This window comes from Physeter macrocephalus, chromosome 11 (assembly GCF_002837175.3).
Source record: "Physeter macrocephalus isolate SW-GA chromosome 11, ASM283717v5, whole genome shotgun sequence".
NCBI classification, from domain to species: Eukaryota; Metazoa; Chordata; class Mammalia; order Artiodactyla; family Physeteridae; genus Physeter; species Physeter macrocephalus.
The window spans coordinates 20,703,385-20,726,605 of record NC_041224.1 but is presented as its reverse complement, the minus strand read 5'-3'; the positions used below and the strand labels follow the sequence as shown (position 1 = coordinate 20,726,605).

At 36.1% G+C, this 23,221-nt stretch overlaps 1 protein-coding gene across 1 annotated transcript in view; it reads left to right on the top strand.

The window, feature by feature from the left end:
- MALRD1 (MAM and LDL receptor class A domain containing 1) overlaps positions 1-23,221 on the top strand; it is a 653,641-nt gene that overhangs the window by 448,671 nt on the left and 181,749 nt on the right. The window contains exons 30-31 of the mRNA XM_024129703.1: positions 13,623-13,751; positions 22,536-22,697. Coding sequence (XP_023985471.1) covers positions 13,623-13,751; positions 22,536-22,697 — 291 coding nt within the window. The remainder of the gene's footprint in view (positions 1-13,622; positions 13,752-22,535; positions 22,698-23,221) is intronic.

The following is a 23,221-nucleotide window of genomic DNA, read 5'->3' as shown; positions in this document are numbered from 1 at the left end:
ATGTACTCTCTGATGCACCCATAACTTAGCCTGAAGACTGCTTATACATGATAGGTCCATTCTTTCCCTTCTGATGTGCATGCCAAGTCTGCCAAAAATCAAATATCTAAACACATAGGGTTCAATTCCAGGTCTTCTATTATGTTATCTGGTCTATGAGTCTATCTCTGCTATTCTACACCTCTTATTTATTATAAGGTTTAAATAAGTTCTGTTACCTGAAGTATATAGTCTCTTGATTTTGATTTTCTTTTTCAGGAGTGTCTTGGCTCCTGTTAGCCTTTTGTTATTCTGTATAAATTCTAGATTCAGGATATATACATATATATATATATAGAGAGAGAGAGAGAGAGAGAGAGAGAAAGGGAGAGAGAGGGAGATCTCCTATAGGTATATATCTATAGAGATGGATAGATAGACAGATAGAGAGATAGATATTCAGGTGATTCATGTATATCTATATCTCCACCACTTCTGAGAGGCAGGTTTATTTCTCATTTACTCTAAAGCTGCAAATATAAACCCTATTGATTCCAGTTTTGTGTGGGAACCTCCAATAAATCTCCTGCCCTCGGTAGTCCTTAGCCCGTGAAGTTATCTCCAGATTTCAATATAAATTCCAGTTAGCTGAATTCATTTCATTTCTGACTTTGAAGAGTCTTGCATTTGAAAATGTATTTCAGTATTTTATTACAGATTGTAGATATTTTCTCTCAGTTGGCCTTAATACCGTGACTAAAATCTCATACTGCCAAAAAAAGGAAGTGAAAAAAAGATTTTCTATCAATATTATTTAAAATATTTTAAAATGTAAATGTAAAAATACATTACTAACACAGAGGTATTTTGCAGTGTTTTATACTGTATTTTATGGAAAATTATATCTTTTTTAATGTTTAGCTACTTAAAATGTACATCTTTTCTCAAGTTGTCAAGTCCTGCTTTATTCTTTCGGAGATAATATACTATTTGGTGAGTTTATCTTTAAAATAACTTATGCAACATATTAAGCAATTTAAATATTATGTTGAATTTGACAGTGGATCAAGTGAGCTTCCAGGTGTTTCTAGTCTAAGAATTATCTCATATTCCAAGAAATCCTGTATTTTTAAATACTTTTAAACATTTTCGAATTTCCTTAAAAGCATGGGATATGCAATTTAAATTATATTCTTTCATCACCATTTTGATTGGAAAAGCAATAGCTTAGAGGTTATATAACATGATAGGCATTGGAATCATTAGCTCAGTTTGAATTTTAACTTCACTGTTTCTCAGGTGTGTGACCTGGGACAAGTTACTTCACCACTCTGTGCCTTTTCTATACAATTGAATTATTGTGGAAGTCTATTGATTTAATCCTTGCAAAGTGATTAAACCAGTACCCAATCCATTGTAAGTGAAAAATTAATATCTCTTAATACTGATAGCATTTTCTAACACTATTTAGAAAGTAAATGATAGTGTTAAATTATTAATGATTTCTCAAAGAAGCGTTTGGTTGTAGAGAGAATGCTGACCTAGGATGACTACAAAAATAATTAGAACTTTTAATATCTCTAAATCAAGGACAGTTTTACCAGCTTTATATGCTTTACCTTCACTAAATCTTGTTTTTTATACATATAAATTTATTTATTTACTTATTTATTTTTATTTTTGGCTGCGTTGGGTCTTCATTGCTGCACACGGGCTTTCTCTAGGTGCAGCGAGCAGAGGCTACTGTTCGTTGAAGTGCGCAGGCTTCTCATTGAGGTGGCTTCTCTTGTTACGGAGCACCGGCTCTAGGCGTGCGGGCTTCAGTAGTTGTGGCACGCAGGCTCAGTAGTTGTGGTGCACAGGCTTAGTTGCTCCGCGGCATGTGGGATCTTTCCGGACCAGGGCTCGAACCTGTGTCCCTTGCATTGGCAGGCGGATTCTTAACCACTGCGCCACCAGGGAAGTCCTTTCACTAAATCTTATAAGAACCCACTTTATAGATAAAGAAACTAAGGTTCTGAGAGGGCAGGTTCTCAAGAATCAAGAAAAAATTTGGAAAAAGTAACATTAAATAACTAATTACTAAATGTCAAGCATGTACTGAAAACTTTGCATACATGATCTCATTTAATGTTCATACAACTCTGTTATCCATGTTGGAACTTCAGTATCTCCATTCGTCAGATGAGGAGTCTGAGCCTCAGAGAGATTAATTAATTTAGCCAAATGACACAACTGGTAGAGATATTACTCAGGGAGATTTTAAGATTTTGTTAAAAAATATCATAAAGTTTCTTTGTTGTGGCTAAACTCTTTGTAAACAATTAAAAAGTGCATCAAAATATTTTTCTTGAGTCCACAGTAAACTTATTAAATTCTGAAGATTTGAATGAAATATTTTGTCAAAAATACAGTGCAAATTAAATTTTTATACATCTCACATATATGGCAGAGTTCAAAGGAAAGGGTCAAAGATAATATTATGCGGTGATTAGACTTATTTGTATTCATTTTATGCAGAAAAACATAACTTGATCACAGTTTGATGCTGGAATTTGCATGTAAATTGAAAATTATTTAACAGTGTCCTGCAGTTACCTTACTATACAAATAATAGAAAAGACAAACTAATTCAGAAGTCTGAATCAGATTGCTCAACACTTCAAAATCTCTTATTCTTCATTAAAACTCATTAATGGTATCAATATCAATGAGGGTCTAGAATCTTATATTTTTAGGAGGCCGTATATTTCCTTGAAGTGGTATTGTTTTCCTTTATTATACATATCATTGATTATTGTTGCAGCACTCCTAAAGTGGGACCAAGATAGGGTAATAATAGATGCAGTTAACAGTTTATATCCTTTTTTAGTGCATGTACTAGAAACCAATTTTACCAATCAAATAAATAGAGGTCATTTTTTCTAAAGATTCTGGGATGGATCAGAGAATTGAAGAAACAATTGTGTAAGCCATCCTTGAAAAGAATAAGCTCCAAGGACCTAAGTAACAGGGGCTCGTGGGAAGTTGCTCCAGTGAAGTGCCCATTAGACACCTGTGCCCCCCAGAACTGCTGTTTCTGTGTGTCTTGGTACAACATTCAATCCCAAATGCAATAATCCTGTTGACTTATCTTTAATCAGTTATCTCTCCTTTGATCAATCAGCTATGTAATAATACCACACTGAGATTCTGGGTGATGAACATTAGCTGGATCTTTTCTGTTCTTCCTCAGGCCACACCCCACCCCATTTGGCAAGGAGTCTGTTGAGAGCTAAAAGGACATGCCCACTCAGAGCCTATGTTGCCGGTTCTAAATCTCAGATTACTCTGATCATGCAGCTCCAAGCTGGCTTCAGGGGTCTTTCCTCACCTCTTCCCCAGTTCTGTCTTCTCATGGAGGGACTGCACTGCTGGTATGCATACCCTGAGCTGCAAGGTTAGCTACAAGATGACTATGCAGATGAAGATGGGATTGTACCTACAGACTGGGGTGTCCACTGCAGATCCTGTGCATGTTAAAGGTGGACCTATTGCCATAGCCTGCGTCATCACCTTGAACCAGGAAGCTCATTCACCTTGTGTTTATTTTGAACATCAGTCTATAACATATTTTATAAGACCCTAACTATTCATGTTTTATATCCAAATGATATATTCTCACACATTAAACACAGATGATTCATAATCTGCTCTTGGGGGGTATGTACACTTCAGAAATATGTCTCTACATTTCAACACGCACTTCCACATTCTCCATCTCATTAAACTAAGTTTTTTGCCTAATTATTTTTATGTATTTTGTATGTAAAAATGTTAGTGTTTTGGGTTTTTCCAGTTATTCCCACATTTTATTTATATAGGATCAATGCTGGTAAACTCTTGGGCTTTATGCAACTCTTGATTTCTTCATTCTAGTGGAAGTATAGATATTGGAGTGGGGCAGCCTATAGCTGAGACATTCTACATGAGTAACTTTTAACTCTTTAATGCCCAGCAATTTTAATGGAATTTTCATCTTACATTTTAGCTCATAAGAGAAATGTGCTTTTGGGTGGCTGAAAATAATAATCTTAGATTACTTGTTACAGCATTTTTGTACTTGTATTTATATTTTAAAAAAACAACCAGAGGATTTCTAGTGAATTAACTAAGAAAGTGTCTGTGATAGTATTCAAAACCCCTAGAACATTAGAGTGGAAAGACCTTAGGGATCCAGAGTGTTTGAATTATTTCATTCCAGCTTACTTGGAGGTTTGACACTGTGGGAACAGAAATACAGCTTATTGCCTCTCAATTTAATGATTATTCTGTCACTCCATAGTAGGTGTAGGAGAACAAGAAGCAAACACACATGATAATTACTGACTTGGGTAGTAAGATGTGTAAAAATAGTTGTTTTCAATTTGGTCAAAATGAATCAACTATTTATTATAAAATATATTTAAATAAGCATGTATCCCTACTATGTATTAATATTTCAAGCATATCAGCAAGTACTTCCGTATAATTTCTATGCAAAAGTTACCTGAGCAAAGGAAAAAAAAAATAGTATTCTGAGACAAAAGCTAAATAAGCAATTGCATTTGCCTTTTGTGCCATTTTCTATCAGATATATATGACATTGGTGCTTTGATGAGCAAATTTCCTCTTACACCTCATCTCCAGTGGAATGCAGATAAATTTGAGCAAAGTGTGTACTCCCCTCTTAATACAGCAATTAGAAAATTTTAATTAGGTCTAAACAGATGACATATTCCAACCATTATGGGTCTTCCTCAAGCTAGAGTTGGAATCCAGCATGTAGACAGATATCCTTAATAAAGGGCCACTTGTGAATGATGATTACAATTTCCTTGGGTGAGTTTTGTTCTTTCCTTACAATTTTATGTCTCACACCAAAGTCGTCTTCCTCACAAAGAGTACTTATTGTCTCAATACTCCAGGTTCCTGTGCCTCACTTCTCTTTAGATTATCTTTGCTTTCTGTCTGGTGTCATCACACACCATGGGCCTACTTGTCTGTGTAGAAACCAATAAATTCCATCATTACCTGTGCTTATATAGACTATCAAGCTCACAGTATATATTACATCTCAGAAATTATCTTAGGCAGTGCCAATAATTATCCTGCAGCCTATTTATCCTCTAAACAGTTTTCAAGAGTTGACAGTTTTCTTATAACCATTTTTAACTGTGAAGTTCTATAGGAATGATTTTGCCCAATATAGTTTAAATTCATTAAATGTATTTCTTAGTCCTTAGTACTCATAGCATGTTTAGAATTAATTTTATGTTTAATTAACCACCTATTCTGATTCTAGTGGTAAAGTCCAGGCAATTTTACAAATTTAAACACAGTTCAGCAAATGTTACTTAATCACCAAAAGGTCCCTGGGATCTGTGCTATGTATTAGGGACGTAGTAATGAATACAATATAGTTACTTCCTTTAAGGATTCTTTCCTTTTTTTTTTTTCCAGAAGAAACATGTCTAGTTTTCTGTTGTATAGTGGATAAATCCAACAGGAAGTATATCAGTGTACTGTATTTCAATACCACGTGCTATAATTGATATTATCCAGAGTACCAACAGAGCTGGATGGATAAATGGGACTTGGAAAGAGTAACACTTAACTTATGGCTTATGGGATTGGATATTTGAGCAGGATGAGAGGAGGAATGGGGTTTATTGGTTAAGAGTAAAGGCTGTAGTCAAAGCATGAATTCTGGCTTTGCTATGAAGTAGTTGTGTGACCTTCAGTAATTTTAATAAGACAAAAAATTATAGTACCTGCTTCGTGGAGCTATCTTCGGAATTAAATGAGTTGATATATGTAATGTGCTTAAACAGGATGAGACGTGCAATCTAGTCTCCTTAAGAGTCAGAGCCTCCATATTCATCAACAGAGTCATCCTCATTGTATACCAGTTGTAGTAGGGGAGGCTACAGCTAGATCACAGTCCAAGTTCATTTCTTATTCAGCTTGCAGTAGTTAGCAGGTGAACAGATTAGGGGGACCACTCTTCTCATGCATTTATTCAGGGACCTAGGCAGATCTTCAGTCTCTGCCCTTCAAGGTCCACCCTAGTGAACATCACATCGTTTCTATCCAACCGAGAGAGGAAAAGAACGTGACAAGCTGTGCGTGGAAGTTTGTGTGGCTTTGCCAGGAAGTGGTGAGTATCACCTCCACTCACACTCCACTGGCTAGAACTCACCCTTGTGGCCCCACCTGGTTGCATATGGTGTGGAGAAGTCAAGTGCCTGGCTGAGCAGCTGCTGCCCAGCAACAACTGTCTGCTGTAGAAATTTGAAGGTATATGTTGTAAACAGCCAGCCATCTCCACCCCACAGATGAGACAGGATGAAGGCGTAAAAACAAGAGTAAGGACCAAAGTAGGTGAGACAAGATGTTATGCTTCTGTGGACCATCCACAGATGAGCATTGTGAGGTTTAGTGTGAGTCAAGAAGTAGAGAAAGATAAAGTAGGAGGCAAAAAGAGAGAAGAAAGTGCATTTTTGGGTCACGTTTAGTGTGTCTGATATGTTATAGAGAAATCCAGCAGGAAATGTATCCTAAGCTACTAAACTCAGGAAAAGGGACAGATTGGGTTGTAGATATCAGGTCATCAACCCCCAGATGTCAGGTAAAATCATGACAGTAAATATGATGCCCAAAGAAGAACAAAGGGTCACAATTTGCTGCATTGGCATTAAAGGCCTGGACTGGAAAAAGAGCCAAGAGAGAGAAGGAGGGTTAAGATGTGATGGAGTAGTAGGAATATGGTGGCCAGGAGCTAAAGGAATCGAGGGTCCCAGAAAGGAAGACATTTTTGGTAAATCAGATGCAGAAGTAAAATCCAGAATGGAAAGGGTCAACATTTCTTTTAAAATGGTAGTTAGGAAATTACCAGAAAATGAAGCAAGGGTTCTTTTAATGGAGCATTAGGACCTGAAAAGAGATGAGGGATGGATGAGGACTTTTGAATCACTACCCCACTAGAAATGCTTCTTCAAGCGGAAAAGCATACTGGTCATTGTCAAATACATCACTTCTGAGTTTTGTTGTTGATTTTGCTTTATTTTCTTATTATTTCCTTTTCCTTCATTGTAAACCTTCTAAAAAGGTTTTTTGTCTAAACCTTTAAATTAATGATTTAGAAAACTGGATATTTAAAATATTTCCAGATCTAAAAAAAGCTAATGATAAAAATCTGAGTTGCATGTCTGAAAAGAGAGGCTGACATATATAATTTTCTTTCAAACAAATATAGAATCAGTTTATAAAGTCACCTTTTTGCTTAAAAAGCTGAAAAGTTGATCTTTAAGATATTTTCCACTTCGTATACACCTTGCCTCTGTGTAGCACAAGAGGATTTGCATTTTTTATATTTTCCTAAGCTCTTGCTATCCTCTAAGACATGGTCCAGTAACTCTGGTAACACTTCCGATCATTTTGGCACAAACTGAACTTTGCTGTCACTAAGCTCACGGAGGTTACACATTCAGATGTGTTGCTCTCAGTTGTCTGATACGTGCAGTGACCTTCTTGAAACCTAGCAATTTTTCTAACATAAGATAGATTTAAACGCTCACCCTGAATAGAAAATATGAAAGGTATTTACTGTTATTTTCTGGACATTTAAAAATCCTGGTCATGAGATATGTAGTCATCAGCAGTGTTGAGATTTCCTTTTATTTGCAAACTTGCCCCTGATCCTATTTCTAGAACAAGAGAGCAGTCAAGTGAAATAAGCACTTCATCTGTGAAGGAAGATTTCAGGTTCGTGATCTTTCCCAAAATATTTTTTTCTTGAGTCTATTTCCCCCCCCCTTTTTTTTTTTTACCCAAGTGTTATTCTTCAGATAACATTGAATCTTCTGTATTTGCAACATGTGGCCAAACGTACTTGATAAGGAAACTGAAATGAATGGAGTTTTATAAAGGGCCTGCTTCTTCTCAGTTGAGTGGTCTGGCCTCTTTTTCTAATTGGCTACATGACAAGCTGAGATGATATGCATTTTGGAAGGTCAGTGCTGAATAAATGTATTAAATATTTATTAACACACCAGTGCAAACTAGGGCTACATTTTGTTGTCCTCTGACAGCAAGCCATTAAATATCTTCCATTACAGCACTAACCAGCCTGTTTTACACTTAAGTTTTCACTACCAGATTAAAAAGTCTTTGATGGTAAGAGCTATCCACCATGGTGTCTGACAACTGTTCAGTGTATGTTTCTAGGATGACTAAGTAAAGATACTAAATGGATGATGTCACTAGATTTAAAGGTATAGTACTTTGTATGAGAGAGTGATTACCATTGTTTTCATTTAGAGATTGATAGTAAATGAGTTACCTAAGGTTACAGAGCTTTCATGAGAATGGAGGTTCATATCAATACATTGGCCACACATATTTTGACTTTCCACTAGCAATCAATATTTACTGTCCAGTATTACCAGCTTTAACTAGAGGGAAACTTTTACTTAGAATGATAAAACTTTTGAAACATACCTACAATAAAAACTATCCAAAGATAATTTATTAACAAGTTAAAACAGATAAATGACAAGGAAAATGTATATATTAACAAACAAAAAGAAACTATGTTTATGAAAAAGTTCCCTCTTCTAGCCACTACAAATATATCTTTATGTTTCTGTTTCAATGAACGCACTCAAATGTTCATATATGTTTACCTTTATAGGAACACAAGATAAAGAAAATGATATATGCCAATTTCAGAGGGTTTCTTTTTATAATAAGGAGCATGATTTGGAGAAAATTGTTTTATGGGAGAGATTTTTTTGAGAGATTATTTTTAGAATTCATGATATAAGGTTTTAACAGTTTTTAAATATTAAATTTATATTGAAAATTAGACTACAGAAAAATTAACAAAATCGTATCATAGGATGTGCTTCCCACTCACTACAAAAATATAAAAATATCTTTAAAAAGCACTTCTTAATACTCCAAACTGAAATTTGAAAACGAAAAGAAAATATACCGGTTCCAGAACCAAAGAGGGGACTCAAACATAGATCATAGATGGAAGCGAACTTTCCAGTGGCTTAAAGGACTTGGGAACCTGGACATAGAAAATGGTACCTGAAGACTGGAAGTGTTAACCCTATATCAGAATAGGAGAGCTAGACATGTACCCTTGCATAAAGCCTGCTCCTTTCCAGAGAAAGCCCAGAGAAATGTGTTGTCTGTCCAGGGACTTGGAAAAAATTAAAGAAAAATAATGAACAGAACAGGAGCTACCAGCATGAAACCAAAACCCTAAAACTTGTGCCACACCACATATAGGATAGTACATGCTGTGAGAATGAGAACTCAAAAATAACACATTATTATTAAAATTTCTAGAACCACTGAAACTTCAAGGATAATGCATGAAGCCAGTGTAAATTTATGCTGTTCGGACCACATGCTATTGGGATCATAATACAGAAAAAGGAAAGCGTAAAATAAAATAGGCAGGATACTAAATAAAATAATTAAAGTTCACTTCCAGATATTATAACTGAAAATAAATATCAATGGAAAAGTTAAACAAACAGGTTAGAGGCACAGTTGAAGGATAAATCATCAAATAAGCGTGAGCTTACTCACCAAAATGCAACACAGCAAGGTAAAGAGAAAAAAAAATATGAACAGAAATTGAGACATTGAAGATAGAATAAGTGAATCTAACACTTCTAATAGCAGCCGCATAGCACAGGGAGATCAGCTCAGTGCTTTGTGACCACCTAGAGGGGTGGGATAGGGAGGGTGGGAGGGAGATGCAAGAGGGAGGAGATATGGGGATATAAGTATATGTATATCTGGTTCACTTTGTTATTAAGCAGAAAGTAACACACCATTGTAAAGCAATTATACTCCAATAAAGATGTTAAAAAAAAAAAAAGTTCCAGAAATAGAAAACGGAGACTTAGGGAAAGATAGTACTTGAAGAAATAAAATTGATCATTTTCTGTAATTGAAAAATGGCATGACTCCTCAAGTTATCATAGCATAGAAACAATGACACCCCAGTAGCAGGGGGCAACCTAGTACCCAGGTTTTGGTTTCCGACAGCATTCTCCAATAAAAGGAACCAGGGCTGCTCGGAGAAATGGCTGATGGCTGATTCTAGGACTGGGCTGGGAAAAATACAAGGTAAGGCTGAAGCAACTTATGGTGTTAGAACAGAAAGCAGTGTGCAAAAAAAAAAAAAAAGGCTACATTGATGGTAGTATGTCAAAGGGACATAGAAGCCAACTGAAAGAGCTCCCCTTTGCCAATTTGAGCAATAAAAAAATAAAGTAGCATTGTATTATGACTCAAATTGTAAAATAAATATCCTTGTGTCCATATTGATATAAATTACTAAATAAATATATAAATGGCAGAGAAAAGACCAATCTCCCATATGTAAGAGCACTAATTTATGTAGATTTCTCCACCCTCAAGGAGGGAAGCATAGATCTCCACTCCACTATGTGGTCTGCACACAGTGACTTCCTTCCAAAGAAATATTGTATTTAAAGGGATAGAAAAAAGAAAGTAACTTTAAAGTGGAGAAATATGACAAGAACTACATCAGCCAGGTAGACAAGGTCAACATGAACAGTGACAAGTTGTGTCATAGTACGTGCCCTGGTCATGACGTGATGAAAATAACACTTTACTTCTGTAGTCTTCCTCCCCTACATCCGTAATCCTACCTAAATTATAAGGGGGAAAAATCAAATTCCAATAGAAATCCTACAAAATACTTGACCAGTACTGTCCAAATTGTAAAAGTTATCAAAAACAAGGAAAATCTGAGAAACTGTCACAGTGAAGAGAAGCCTAAGGAGACATGACATGGTCATGGCTATTCAGTCTCCTTCAGCCTGAGGAGCCTGAATAACATGGTCTTCAGTGAGGGGGAGTCTGGCCATTGCCATCACGTCTTTTATGTCCTTCATGTGGTAATACTCTGCATGAGAAATAAAGGTGCCAAAAATGTGTGCCCACGTGAAATTTACTGTCTGAAATCCCAGAGCAAACTGAATATCATCCCTTGAAGGAGACGATAAAACAAGTGTGCACCCACAAATATAATCTGTAGAATGATTGTATCTAATTCTATGTAATGAATCCTGTGCACAAAGCTGTTTTAATCCAAATACAAATTTATATGGGCAAGGATTTCTTTACTGTAAATTCTATTTCAAAGAAGAATAATGTGAGTTTTCAACTGACGTCACTTTAACTTTAGGGACAGTGTATTCAAATCCACAGTGGATTTGTCCTATATGTTCCTCGTGCTTTTAGTGGATTAAATATTCGATTCTTATGGCTACATTATTTTGCAGACATTTTCTTCTTCCTAGGATTTTTCCATTTATCATGTTTTAGTTTTAGGTCTTTTGGACTCTTGTCAACCTTTATTTTTTAAGCTAAAATAAATATTTAGTCTGTTTCATGTGCTGTATTCTGCCAGCCAGGTCATCTTCAACTTGCTCTTATGAGCAACAATGCTCTTTCCATTCTCATATCATTAACTATAGTATATGTGAGATTATCTTTCATTTCATATATTTGTTGACCAGGTTAATAGGTACTGCCTTTATCATTTTGGATAAATGAAGAAATTGAAAATGGCTAAACACATGCAAGACATTCTCACTAAAATAATGTTCCTCTTCTATTTACCATGCTGTTTTTGCTAACAGCAGTCTGACTGACTATATTCTTGTCTGAAAGAAGATCTACTTTTCCTAGAATTGCAGTCTCTTTTTATTTTTAATCCGTGCAACCCATATACCATAGATACTTTGGTTTATGCTCAGTTTACTATAATTCAAAGCATTGACTTGATTCCTCTTCATGTTTTTTCTATTCTATATTAAGGTAATAAGCCTCATTTAGAGATGGAGTCTATTTCAGTCATTTTTTTTAAACTAAAGAACCAATTATTGAGATTATAAGTCAAAACCCATATCCTCTGTGGAGTAATTTTATGACTCCACAGCCTATGGCATAGAAAAATAAAATAATCTCCAATGCATAGACTTGCATACTAAACAATGTCCACATAGTTCTCTGGGTTAACTGTAAATTCTCACTAGTGTTAATTAAAATTATGTGGCAAAGTTTCTAAATCACTCAGAGAACACGACCTTTAATTCTTCACCTTACTGATACCCACGATCTAATAAATATTGGCTGTTCTTTTAGATGCCCTCTCTCAATCTTTGTATTGAGACTACATTTTACTGGTAAATTATTTCTGGAAATTATTATTTTTTTCTTTTCTTTTTTTTTTTTTTTTTTTTTTTTGCAGTACGCGGGCCTCTCACTGCTGTGGCCTCTCCCGTCATGGAGCACAGGCTCTGGACACGCAGGCTCAGCAGACATGGCTCACGGGCCCAACCGCTCCGTGGCATGTGGGATCCTCCCGGACCGGGGCACGAACCCGTGTCCCCTGCATCGGCAGGCAGACTCCCAACCACTGCACCACCAGGGAAGCCCCTGGAAATTATTGAGGTTTTAGCTATTGTATTATGGGGATGACTATGGAAAGACTATGGAAATGCACTTTTATGAAATCTGTAGAGTTTTACTATTTTCCTTCATGAAAATACTCCCTAACCTTGAGTAACCTACCCCCACCGCAGACACCCTATCCTGAACCCATACTAATCTATGTAACAAAGGAATTGCTGAGCTTTATTTAATTTGTTGAATTTGATAGTTTCAGACCATTAATGTATATCACTTTGAAGCTATAAAATATTATCATTAGACTTCATATCAGTTGAAATGATATGCCAACATGTGAATTGCTTTGAAAATTCGATGTCAATTTGCTTTTCTAAGCCCCCTTTAGATGAAACCATTATGCCTTCAGTTATTATAACCAGCATTTATAAAGCACAAATTGTATATTAGGTGCTGTGTTAGGCCCAAGAAAACACAGCAAACACTCCTGTGTCGAAGGAGCTTAGAGTCTGGGAGGACAGACAGAAGTGTAAACAGCTCTTATACGAGGTGGTAAGCATTTAATATAGGAATAATAGTATCCTTAGGCAGCATGAAATAGGGAGTGTCCGACCAGAGGCTTGGATGGCAAAGAGAAAGGCAAGACAAGGGTAGAGAGAGAAGTTGTTTCCTTGAGTCCTAAGGTTAAACAGACCACCAAGACCACAAGAGGGAATGAATGGTCAGTACAGGTAAAGGAAGCAGCATTTGTGAACACGTGGCAAAACGCAGACTAAGTGGTATACTTGTGAAGCCCTCAGTCCTAGGATATAGTTTACCTGCAGGTGCTTAAGAGAAGAGTTGCAGAAAACGAGCCTGGAAAACTAGCTGGAGCCAAAAACCAAAATATTTTTAATGCCTTGATTGGGAGTTTGGGTTTATGTAATAGACGATGGTCAGCCCTTGACTGATTAAAAGATATTTTGGAAGTACAATCTATGTTACTTGCTGAACAGTTCCATGTGGGACTGAGAGATGGGGAGTTGTCTACAAGTCTACCTTGGACAACAATTAAAGTCTTTAATTTATCTAATAGTGTGGGAACTAAAAGGAATATTCAAATTTGATGAAAGTATTACCAAATGATGTTTGTGTTTGTTATTTTGTTTTCCCCCCAGTGGGAGAGACTTCTGAGATTTGCCCAGAAGCCACTGATTTCTTGTGCCGTAACAAGAAGTGTATTGCATCCCACCTGGTCTGTGACTATCAACCAGACTGCTCTGATAGGTCTGATGAAACTCACTGTGGTAAGTGTATTTGTCTGTTCTAAGGCTGCCAGTTCAGCACAGATTTTCACTTTATTAGCAGAGTAACTTATTGGCATTGATGACTGAGAAGAAATGTTCTTTTCACGCACCAGAGTAGATTTAGAATAGGCAAAACATTTTTCCAACTTCTCTATGCAAATATTTAAATGGCAGCCCTTCCATCCTTTTTACCCCCAGACTAAAAACTGCAACAAATCTATAGCAAATCATGTTACAAAAATTTCCCATCCTGTCATTATATAGAACTGTGTGCAGAGTCAGGGTTAAAATTGTCAGAAACTGAACTAGCAGAGCCTACATTTCTTCAGCAGTTCTCATTACTGATTCCATTCCTTTTTCCCCCAAAATGATTGATTTTATAGATGAGGTGAAAAAAGAACACTTTGAATAAATACTAGTTTAATGATTAATTTTAATCATTACATCGCCCTGGAAAAAGAGGAATACAAGAACCGCTTTGGTTTTTTTATTCAAACTTTAATTCAAATGATTTTTAAATTCATGTATAAAGCCAAGTGTGTAATTTTTAAATACGAACACATATTTAAATCCAAAGAATTTTTTTTCATATATCTTACTGATGAGCATTCATATGGAATCTTGATACCATACAGGCTGACTGTTGCCGTTAATGTTTGCAGCATAACAAACTACCCTAAAAGTTAGTGGCCTAAACAAGTTTCATTTTGCTTGCAATTTTGTGGATCATTCATTCAGGAAGGAATCGGCTAGGCAGCTTGTCTCTGATCCACATGGCTCAAACTGGTCCAGCTGGACCTGGGGGATCACTTCCAAGATGCCTTTATCCCCTACGTGTTTGGCACATGTGTACTCTTTGGTTTCTCTGTCTGGATCAACATGGAATCAACCTCCAGGGCAGTCCCTGTGACTTGGGCTATCACAGGTTAGTCAGACATCTTACATGGGATTGGCTTTTACCATGTGTCCACTGTAAAAGAATGCACAACCTAAAAGTTAAGAAGTGTGTTTTATTGGCAGACTTTCTGAGGACTTAAGCCCAGGAGGCAGCCTCTCAGATCCCTCTGAGGGACCGCTCCCAAGAGGGAGGGGGGGAGCCAGGATATAAAGGAGTTTTGCAGCAAAGACCAGGGAGCCCAAGCATCAAAAGATTACTGTTAATTAAAGAAAACCAGATAGCTCAAGTTAAGGAATTTACTGCTTTTCTGTGTTTGGGAAGATGCAAGAGCCTGCACTCAGTGAAGTCATTCCTTTGCTGTACACCTTAGCTAGCTAGGGCCAGCATCCAGGTTTTTCCCATCCTAAATCCCCTCAGGGTGTACCATTGCAGGTGCTGCAGTGGCTGAGGGCTTGATGGCTGGTATCCTGTTGTTTCTACCCAGAGTTCCCTCAGGGCTCACCGTTGGGGGTGGGGGGCAGTGGCCAACAGCTGCAATGTCCTTTGTTTACTGATGTGGCAGGCAACATTCTTCATTCACAGAAAGTTCCAAGAGCAAACATTCCAAGAGCCTGAGGAAAAATAGCAAAGAGTTTGTATGACTTAGCCTCAGAAGTTCCAGAATGTCCCTCCTGGCTCTTCCTAATGGTCATTCAAATAACAAAGTCTAACCTAGATTCAATGAGAGGAAGGGAATAGACTCCATTTCTCAGTGGGAAAATATCACACATGCACAGGGAAGGCTTACTACACAAGGCACGTTTAAATGTTTATTTTTAGCTCAGTGTTATTTTTATTCCTCGGGATGTTTGCTTCTGAAGTGTTCATTTCTCTTTCTTGCATTCGCTATTTTTTTTAATTGTGGTAAAGTATACATAAAATATACATAACATAAAATTTACAATTTTAACCTTTTAAACTGTACAGCTCAGTGGCATTAAGTATATTTGCATCGTTGTGCAGCCAACACCACAGCGTCACACTTATGCCAGCTTGCGTAAGTGTCATCAGAAAGGTTTTCCCCTTAGAGGGCATCCAGAACCCATATCCAGAACTTTTTTTATCTTGAAAAATTGAAACTCTGTACCAATTAAACAATAACCCTCTATTCTCCCCACCCCCAGCCCCTGACAACCACCATTCTACTTTCTGTTTCTATGCATTTGACAACTCTAGGTGCCTCATGTAAGTGGAATCAGAGTGTTTGTCTTTTTGTGACTGGCTTATTTTACTTAGCATATTATCCTCAACATTCATCCCATCTTTTAATTTTAAGTCAAGCAAAGAAGAAAGTGAAAATGATTGGCACTTTTTTAAACTGTATTTTGAATACTACAGTATTATAATCTTAATTTCATAAAATATGTCCTTTATAATATATATATTCTCAAATGAAATTTATAATACATTAAATAATACTTTCTAGTGTTATTTCTAGCTTCTTTTAAGTGCACCAAAAATATATATTTTTTTTATATTGACTGTTAGGAATTGATTTCAATGGAGTTCTAAAACAATGCTCTGAAGCATTTTGAAATCACCATTTTCCCCACAAGACATAACAAATAGAGCATTTAATAATCACCAGTAAAACATTAAAAACTTGGCCACATTTATGAAGGTTCTAAAGAAAAACTAATTTGAATGTGATGGCATTGACATACATAATCCAGTGGGGTGAGAAGGACAGCTATCACATGCATATAGAAAACTTATTACAGACAGTAAATATCTTCCTCTCATGTAAAAATGTACATATATTGAAAATGTTTATATAAAAATTATACTCTTCTGTTTATTCCTATTCCTAGTAGGGCTAGGAACAACTTTCTAAACATTGGGTATATAAAAATGAACAGGACATTGTGTTAGGCTTCAGAAATTCACTTTCTACTGTGGAAAAAAATAAAACTAGAGGGAAAAATGTATTAAATATAATGTTCTTTGCTTTTTGAAAAGGTAGTTAGTAAATGAAAAGATTCCTGATTATTTTTTAAGTGTAACAAGTGCTATCAGGAATAAGGTTATCACAGCTTATGTGGGGAGTACATATGAAGAAAAATATGTGTGTGTATGTACATCTGTATATGAAATATAAAAATAGACGTAAAAACATCAAAGAGTTACAGGTGTTTTGGTTTTTCAAATGTGAATGTTGCCCATGTTCTTTTTGCTTCACTCATTTTTCTTCTCAGAGTACCTTATATGAGTTTTATTTTTTCCCACAGCTATTTGAGGTATTGATATAAAACACACAAAGGCAGTTTTGATTATCAGAAACTGAAGTCAATTACATATCCATGTCTGTTAGTGTTACCCATGACTTTGATGGACAACTGCAAGAAGTATTTGAATTTACTAAAATAAAAGCAGTATGTTAACAAATGAAATAGTCACTTTTCTTAAAACTTCTTGATAGATTTTGTTCCTCTCCAAAAGGAACATTGCACAGCACACAGAGATATACAGGTGACTTACTGATGCTACAAATTGACTCCATCAATATTTTATATTGATGGTATTTTGGTTATATTGGAGGCCTCAGGGCTGGATTCCTGCAGGCAGAGAATCTCTCGTGGATAATGGAATAAATTACAACATTTTCAAAGTGACCTTTGGAGAAATATAAGGAAACAATTGACCTTTGGGTTATTAAACTGAAGTCTTCATTTTGACTTTGACCATCATTTGTTGGGCAATTATTTAAATTTTCAGAGGCTCCATTTCCTTATCTGTATAGTACATGTAATAACATACAGAGTGGTTTGAGAATTAAATGAAATAATGTAAAGAATATATTTGTTCAGTCTTTCAGGATTAATGTTAGCTTCTTCCATGCCATTATTTTTATATTCACTTGAAATTTGTCAGTCATTGTGAATGCCTTATTTACATGTCCTTTATACTTATCAGACAATAAATGCAGCTATTCCTCATGACTAAATTTTTACCTTAGGTTATGAGCAAAGATAAAATCTTCTTTTGCATCGCTACCTACCTCTTGTTGCAAAAATGCATGGTTGGTAACAAATAAGATCAATTCTTTTGAAAAGAAACAGTTAAGTTAGAAAATAGGCTCTTTTTTTTCTTGGAGGAAATTATTACCTAAAACATGTAGTAAGTGTGCCTTGTATTCTAGGCTAGGGATGCACGGAATGGGATGGGTACTTTCTCTCCTGCATCTTACAGTGATAAACATCATTAGTCAGTCATGTCACTCTTCCCCACTGTACCCAGATTCTCCAAAATCCTTCTCAGCGCAGCTTTCCAAAAAGGCATTGCACAATGAGGAGAAACTGTTTAATCGTTCTATGTTATATATCATGGTATGGCAAAATAAGGTTGCTATGTGGATGTGAGAATTAAAAATAATTACGGAGCCATCTCTTTAATATAACTGAGTTGATTAATATTTATACTGACTTACAACAATATGGCTGAATATTGTACCAGTGGAAAAATGCCAGTCATTTAAAACAGTGTTAGTAATACTTTGAATCCGTTCAAGGGATCATAATAAAGATCACAATTTGGAAAATATTTTTTCTAAAGCAATAGCCATTTTGAAAATATTGATACATATTAATCATCAAGAAATATTAATATTACAAGGTCTTCATATCATCTCTCATTCAGTAATTAGTATGGAATCACAGCTTATATAATGCAGTTCAATAATAATACCTGATCACATGGAAATGTTTACAGTAGTTCAATGGTAAACAACAATTAAGGTGGCAGTGCAAAATAAAGAAGTAATAAGTTGCCAAACGAATAGTAATAACTATGATTACTGTTATAACACACACACAGACCCTGAGAACTGACATGTTCTGGAAAGAGAAAGATAGTACATAAGTTGGACATTCAAGAAAGAGTATGGGGCTTCCCTGGTGGCGCAGTGGTTGAGAGTCCGCCTGCCGATGCAGGGGACGCGGGATAGTAATAACTATGATTACTGTTATAACACACACACAGACCCTGAGAACTGACATGTTCTGGAAAGAGAAAGATAGTACATAAGTTGGACATTCAAGAAAGAGTATGGGGCTTCCCTGGTGGCGCAGTGGTTGAGAGTCCGCCTGCCGATGCAGGGCACACGGGTTCGTGCCCCGGTCCGGGAAGATCCCACGTGCCGCGGAGCGGCTGGGCCCGTGAGCCATGGCCGCTGAGCCTGTGCGTCCGAAGAAAGAGTATTATTTGCTAGATGGAATGGAGAAGATACATTAATTAATACACTTGTAACAGAAATTCCAACCTTGACAGGTGTAGACATCATAGCAGTCCCTGCTTGTTGCCTATCCATTTCTTTTTGTTCCTTAGAAACAGACCTGCAGTTTTATCCAGGGCAACATTATGACCAGCCACAGGTACCATCTTCTCCAAACTTCTTTGTAGCCGCCCGTGAGCACTCGCCCGCCAGTGAGATATATGTGGGAATTTGGGGAAGGTATCCCTTTCAAAAAGAAAAAGCACCAGAATAGGAAAACGCTTTTTTCTTCTTTCCCCTTCCCATTCCTTTCAATGCCTTGAATATTTGAATTGTTCAATGCTGGAAGGTGCAGCAGCATCTTGCAACCATGAATGAACATGAGGATGGCAAGATGATGGAAAGGAAAGATGGAAAATATGTGCTTCACAACCACACGTCTGAACCACAGTCACAATGCCGACCTTAAACGGACATCTTCCTGACATATTGTTAATTGAGATAAATGTATAGTAGCTGTTTAAGCTACTATTATTTGGGTTTTCAGTTACTTGAAACTAAATGCATCTCTAACTGATACAGACAATAAGGAAAATGTTTTCTCTCAAATAGCAAGAAGTCCAAAAGCAAGGGAGCTCTAGAGTTGGTTAATTTAGTAACTTTTGTCATCAAACGTATAGAACTATATGCCCTCCTTCATTCTTTATGTTCTGCCACCTTCAGATAATGGATTTTCTTACAAAGTCAGCTCCCCATAGAATCTCTTTGGTCCCAAGCATCGCATCTTTGCCATGATATCCTGAGAAAGGACAAATAGGTTTTCTTCCTTTTGATTTATTTTTAAGAATAAAGAAACCTTTCCCTAGGTGTCTTTTCCCTAGTAAGTCTCATTGTCTAGAAAAGCATCCCAAGACTATCTTAAACCAGTCAAGACAAGGGAAGTTTGAACATCGCATCATGATTGCTTAGATAAACCATGAGCCACCTCTGGAGTTACAGGGGGCCGTTTCACTCTTCAAACAAATATCTGAGTGAAAGAAGGTGAATTCCTAGATAAAACTGCAGTTCTGTCCTGAACAAGAGAGGGAAGGAAGGACTGACAAATGAGCATCGAAATGCTAGAGAACATATGCAAAAAAAGAGAGAGAGAGAGAAGTACTTCAACATAAAAGTTGAAAAAAGTCAGTTTTATTCAAAAGAAATTTTTCTGAAAAATTTCATTGAAGTAGAGGCAGTTTTGGAGACAAGACAGATTTCAGCCTAAAAAAACATTGCATGGACAGAAAGGTTATTGTATTCAAGGCTAGAGGTTTTGAGGGCATTTTCAAATAATGTGAACACCTGAATATTTCGAGCAAGGGAAATAACATGAGAGCAGTCTTAAAGATTAATAATGTGGTTTGGGTGTATAAGGTTGATAGGATGAAGGCTACACTAAAGAAAGAGGCTCTTAACATAAACTAGGGGCTTGAACCAATGGAGCTGGAACAGGAACTATGGAGCTGCAAAGAAAGGAATGAACTAAACAAGTTCTCGAAGGGAGAATCTATAGGTGCTGGTGATAGATTAGATATGGAAATAAAGAATGCAGAATCAAAGATAACTTCATAATTTGAATCTTTAGAAAGAGAGAGAAGATTCATGCTATGAAATTAATCAATAATCTCAGAGAGAAGAACCCATTTGGAGGGATAAATGATGAGTTCATTTTAAGCTTGTTGGTTTTGAGATGATAATTGCATATTCCAAGTGGAATGTTCAACAAACATTTGTAGGTAAACACCTGCATTTCATTGTAGCTGTAGATTTGTAGGTCATCTGCACAAAAGTATGAAAGGCTATGGGAAAGGATGAGTGAAGATACATAGAGTGAGGCTTCTTTTAATTATGTAATTTTTTAACAAGAGGGGCACCCCAGCTAACTCTGCAATATAAGAAAGGAATTAGTAGAGAATGTGTGATTGAAAGATGTGGAAAAGTTGTATAACTTTGAAATAAATGCAGCTGTGTAATGCTAATAACAGTGTTTGGTAAGCAGTTGAGATCATAAACCAAGGTTAACCCTAGAAAAAGGAAAAGTAAAAGTGATATAATTTGAGTTAGAGAGGCTGAAATGTAAGAGACTGAATCCTGATTGTGTAGATATCTTTAGAGTCAATGGTAAAGTCATATATTAAATACAGTGGAAGAGGAAGGACAAGAGTGGCCACAGAGAATAGAAAAAGAATAATTATTGTAGGGCCTATGTGTCAGGGAGTCAGTTACACAAAAAAACTATAGAACCTGTGTGTGACATCATTCTAACAAACACACATGGCTGTCTTGTTTGTAACATTGGAAGATTCTACATGTTTGCGGTTGTGTTAACTAAACACCTGGAGAACCACATTCCTCACTTTTATCCATATTATATAAGCATGGTATAAACCTATGTATAAGCATGGCATAAAAAGGATATACAGAGCCCATAAATAAGTATATAAAAACCAATGGAGCATAAGTCATGTAGCATGAATGAAAGAAATGTATATAATTAAAAACGATTCTAGTTTTTAGGGATAAGATGCAATCATGCCAGAGAAGTAAAATGCTGAGATTTTATGAAAATACTCGTAGAGATCCAGAAAATTTTCTATAAAAATATTAAAGCTTTTTTTTGCCAAATGTTTGGCATCCATTTTAACAGCAAGTTTTTCCTTGCTGACAAAGTTTCTATATATGCTAATAATAGTTTTATGTTAAGAAAAAGTTATGAACAAGAAACCATCTGGAGAAGAAACGTTAAAAATAATACAAACTTCATCTTTCTAAAAAAAAAAAAAGAGTCAATGACAATCTCAGTTGATTCATACTGATTAAACCATCCAATAATTCATTCTGTCTCTATAACACAGTTTTTACAGTGAATGCTCAAAAATAATAACTGCTATGCAAAAAGAAAATGAAAGAAAAATGAAAGCAGTATCAGGGTATTATGAAGGTACTTTTCACAGATGCCTAGGTAGTAGACAATCAGTTATTATCTAGTAATTTTTCTCATTGTGAACAACTTAATTTTTTAATGAGTTATGAATCAACACTTTTAGAAGAGAACTTCTTTCATTATTTAGTGACTGGCTCTGAAATGTTGTACGTGGGTGATGGGTATGGCATGCGGAGAGGGTTTGCATCCTATATGGTTTACTACTTCTACCAAAGGCACCTTTTCTTTAGTTAATGACTTTTCCTCTCTAATGGTCTATGCTGTTCAAACACCAGTGTGGACAGAGGGACAGAGTTAAACATCCAGACAACTGGAGATATTGATTTATTTGACCTGAATAATCTATATTATTATAATGTTTTGTACATTGTTCATGTGTAGATACAGTTTTATCTGTCATCTAAAATGTTATTAGTCAATCCATGTAAATCCTTAATGGCTAAATGACAGTATTCATGCACTGCTTCTAGACCCTGTGATAAAAAAAGTTTCAGTGTACAACTGATATTTCCAATGAGTGCAAATACCCTGGTTCTTTAAATTTTTAAATAAACAGAGTATGCAAATACTAATTTTAAATCATCACAAATGTAGTATAATATCAAGTGTGACATACATTTCCACAACATTCCATTAATATTTTTGTTTCCTTAGGCCAGTATACAAGCACAACAGGAAGCTGCAATTTTGAAATAACTTCAGGAAGCTGGACCACAGCTTGCAGTCTTACTCAAGACTCTCAAGATGACTTGGATTGGGCCATTGGCAGCAGAATTCCTACTGAAGCATTGAGTCCAGACCTTGATCACACACCAGGTAAATGCAGTAGAGATAGTCAGTCCGCGTATTTCACTGTGCTGGAAATTTGCTTTAACTATTTGAGTGAATGTCAGAGCACCTTCCTTATGTCTTTGTGGGGGTAGAGCTCAATAGCCTTTACGAAAAGAGAGTTAGTTCATTCCATTTAGCCCCTGAATTATTTAATAGACCTAGAACTGATATTGCTACAACAAGGAAATCAATGACTCTATTTAAGAGACTCACAGATTTTATTTACCCTACCCTAAAGGTGGCCTTAAAGTCCCCAATTGGGGCAGGGACAAGTAGGGAACATTCAGATTAATGCATGGAGTAGGCAAAGGTATACAGTTGGCATGCTGCCACAATGATCACTAGCTTGCCACCAATTTCATTCCAGACCCTCTGAAGTATAGGGGCAGAGATTTAAAAGGTAAGTGGTAAAAAAAAATAAAAAATAAAAAAAAAATAAAATAAAAATAAAAGGTAAGTGGTGATAAAAAGAATGAGCATCAGCAAACTCTGAACAAGTTTTGCTTCCT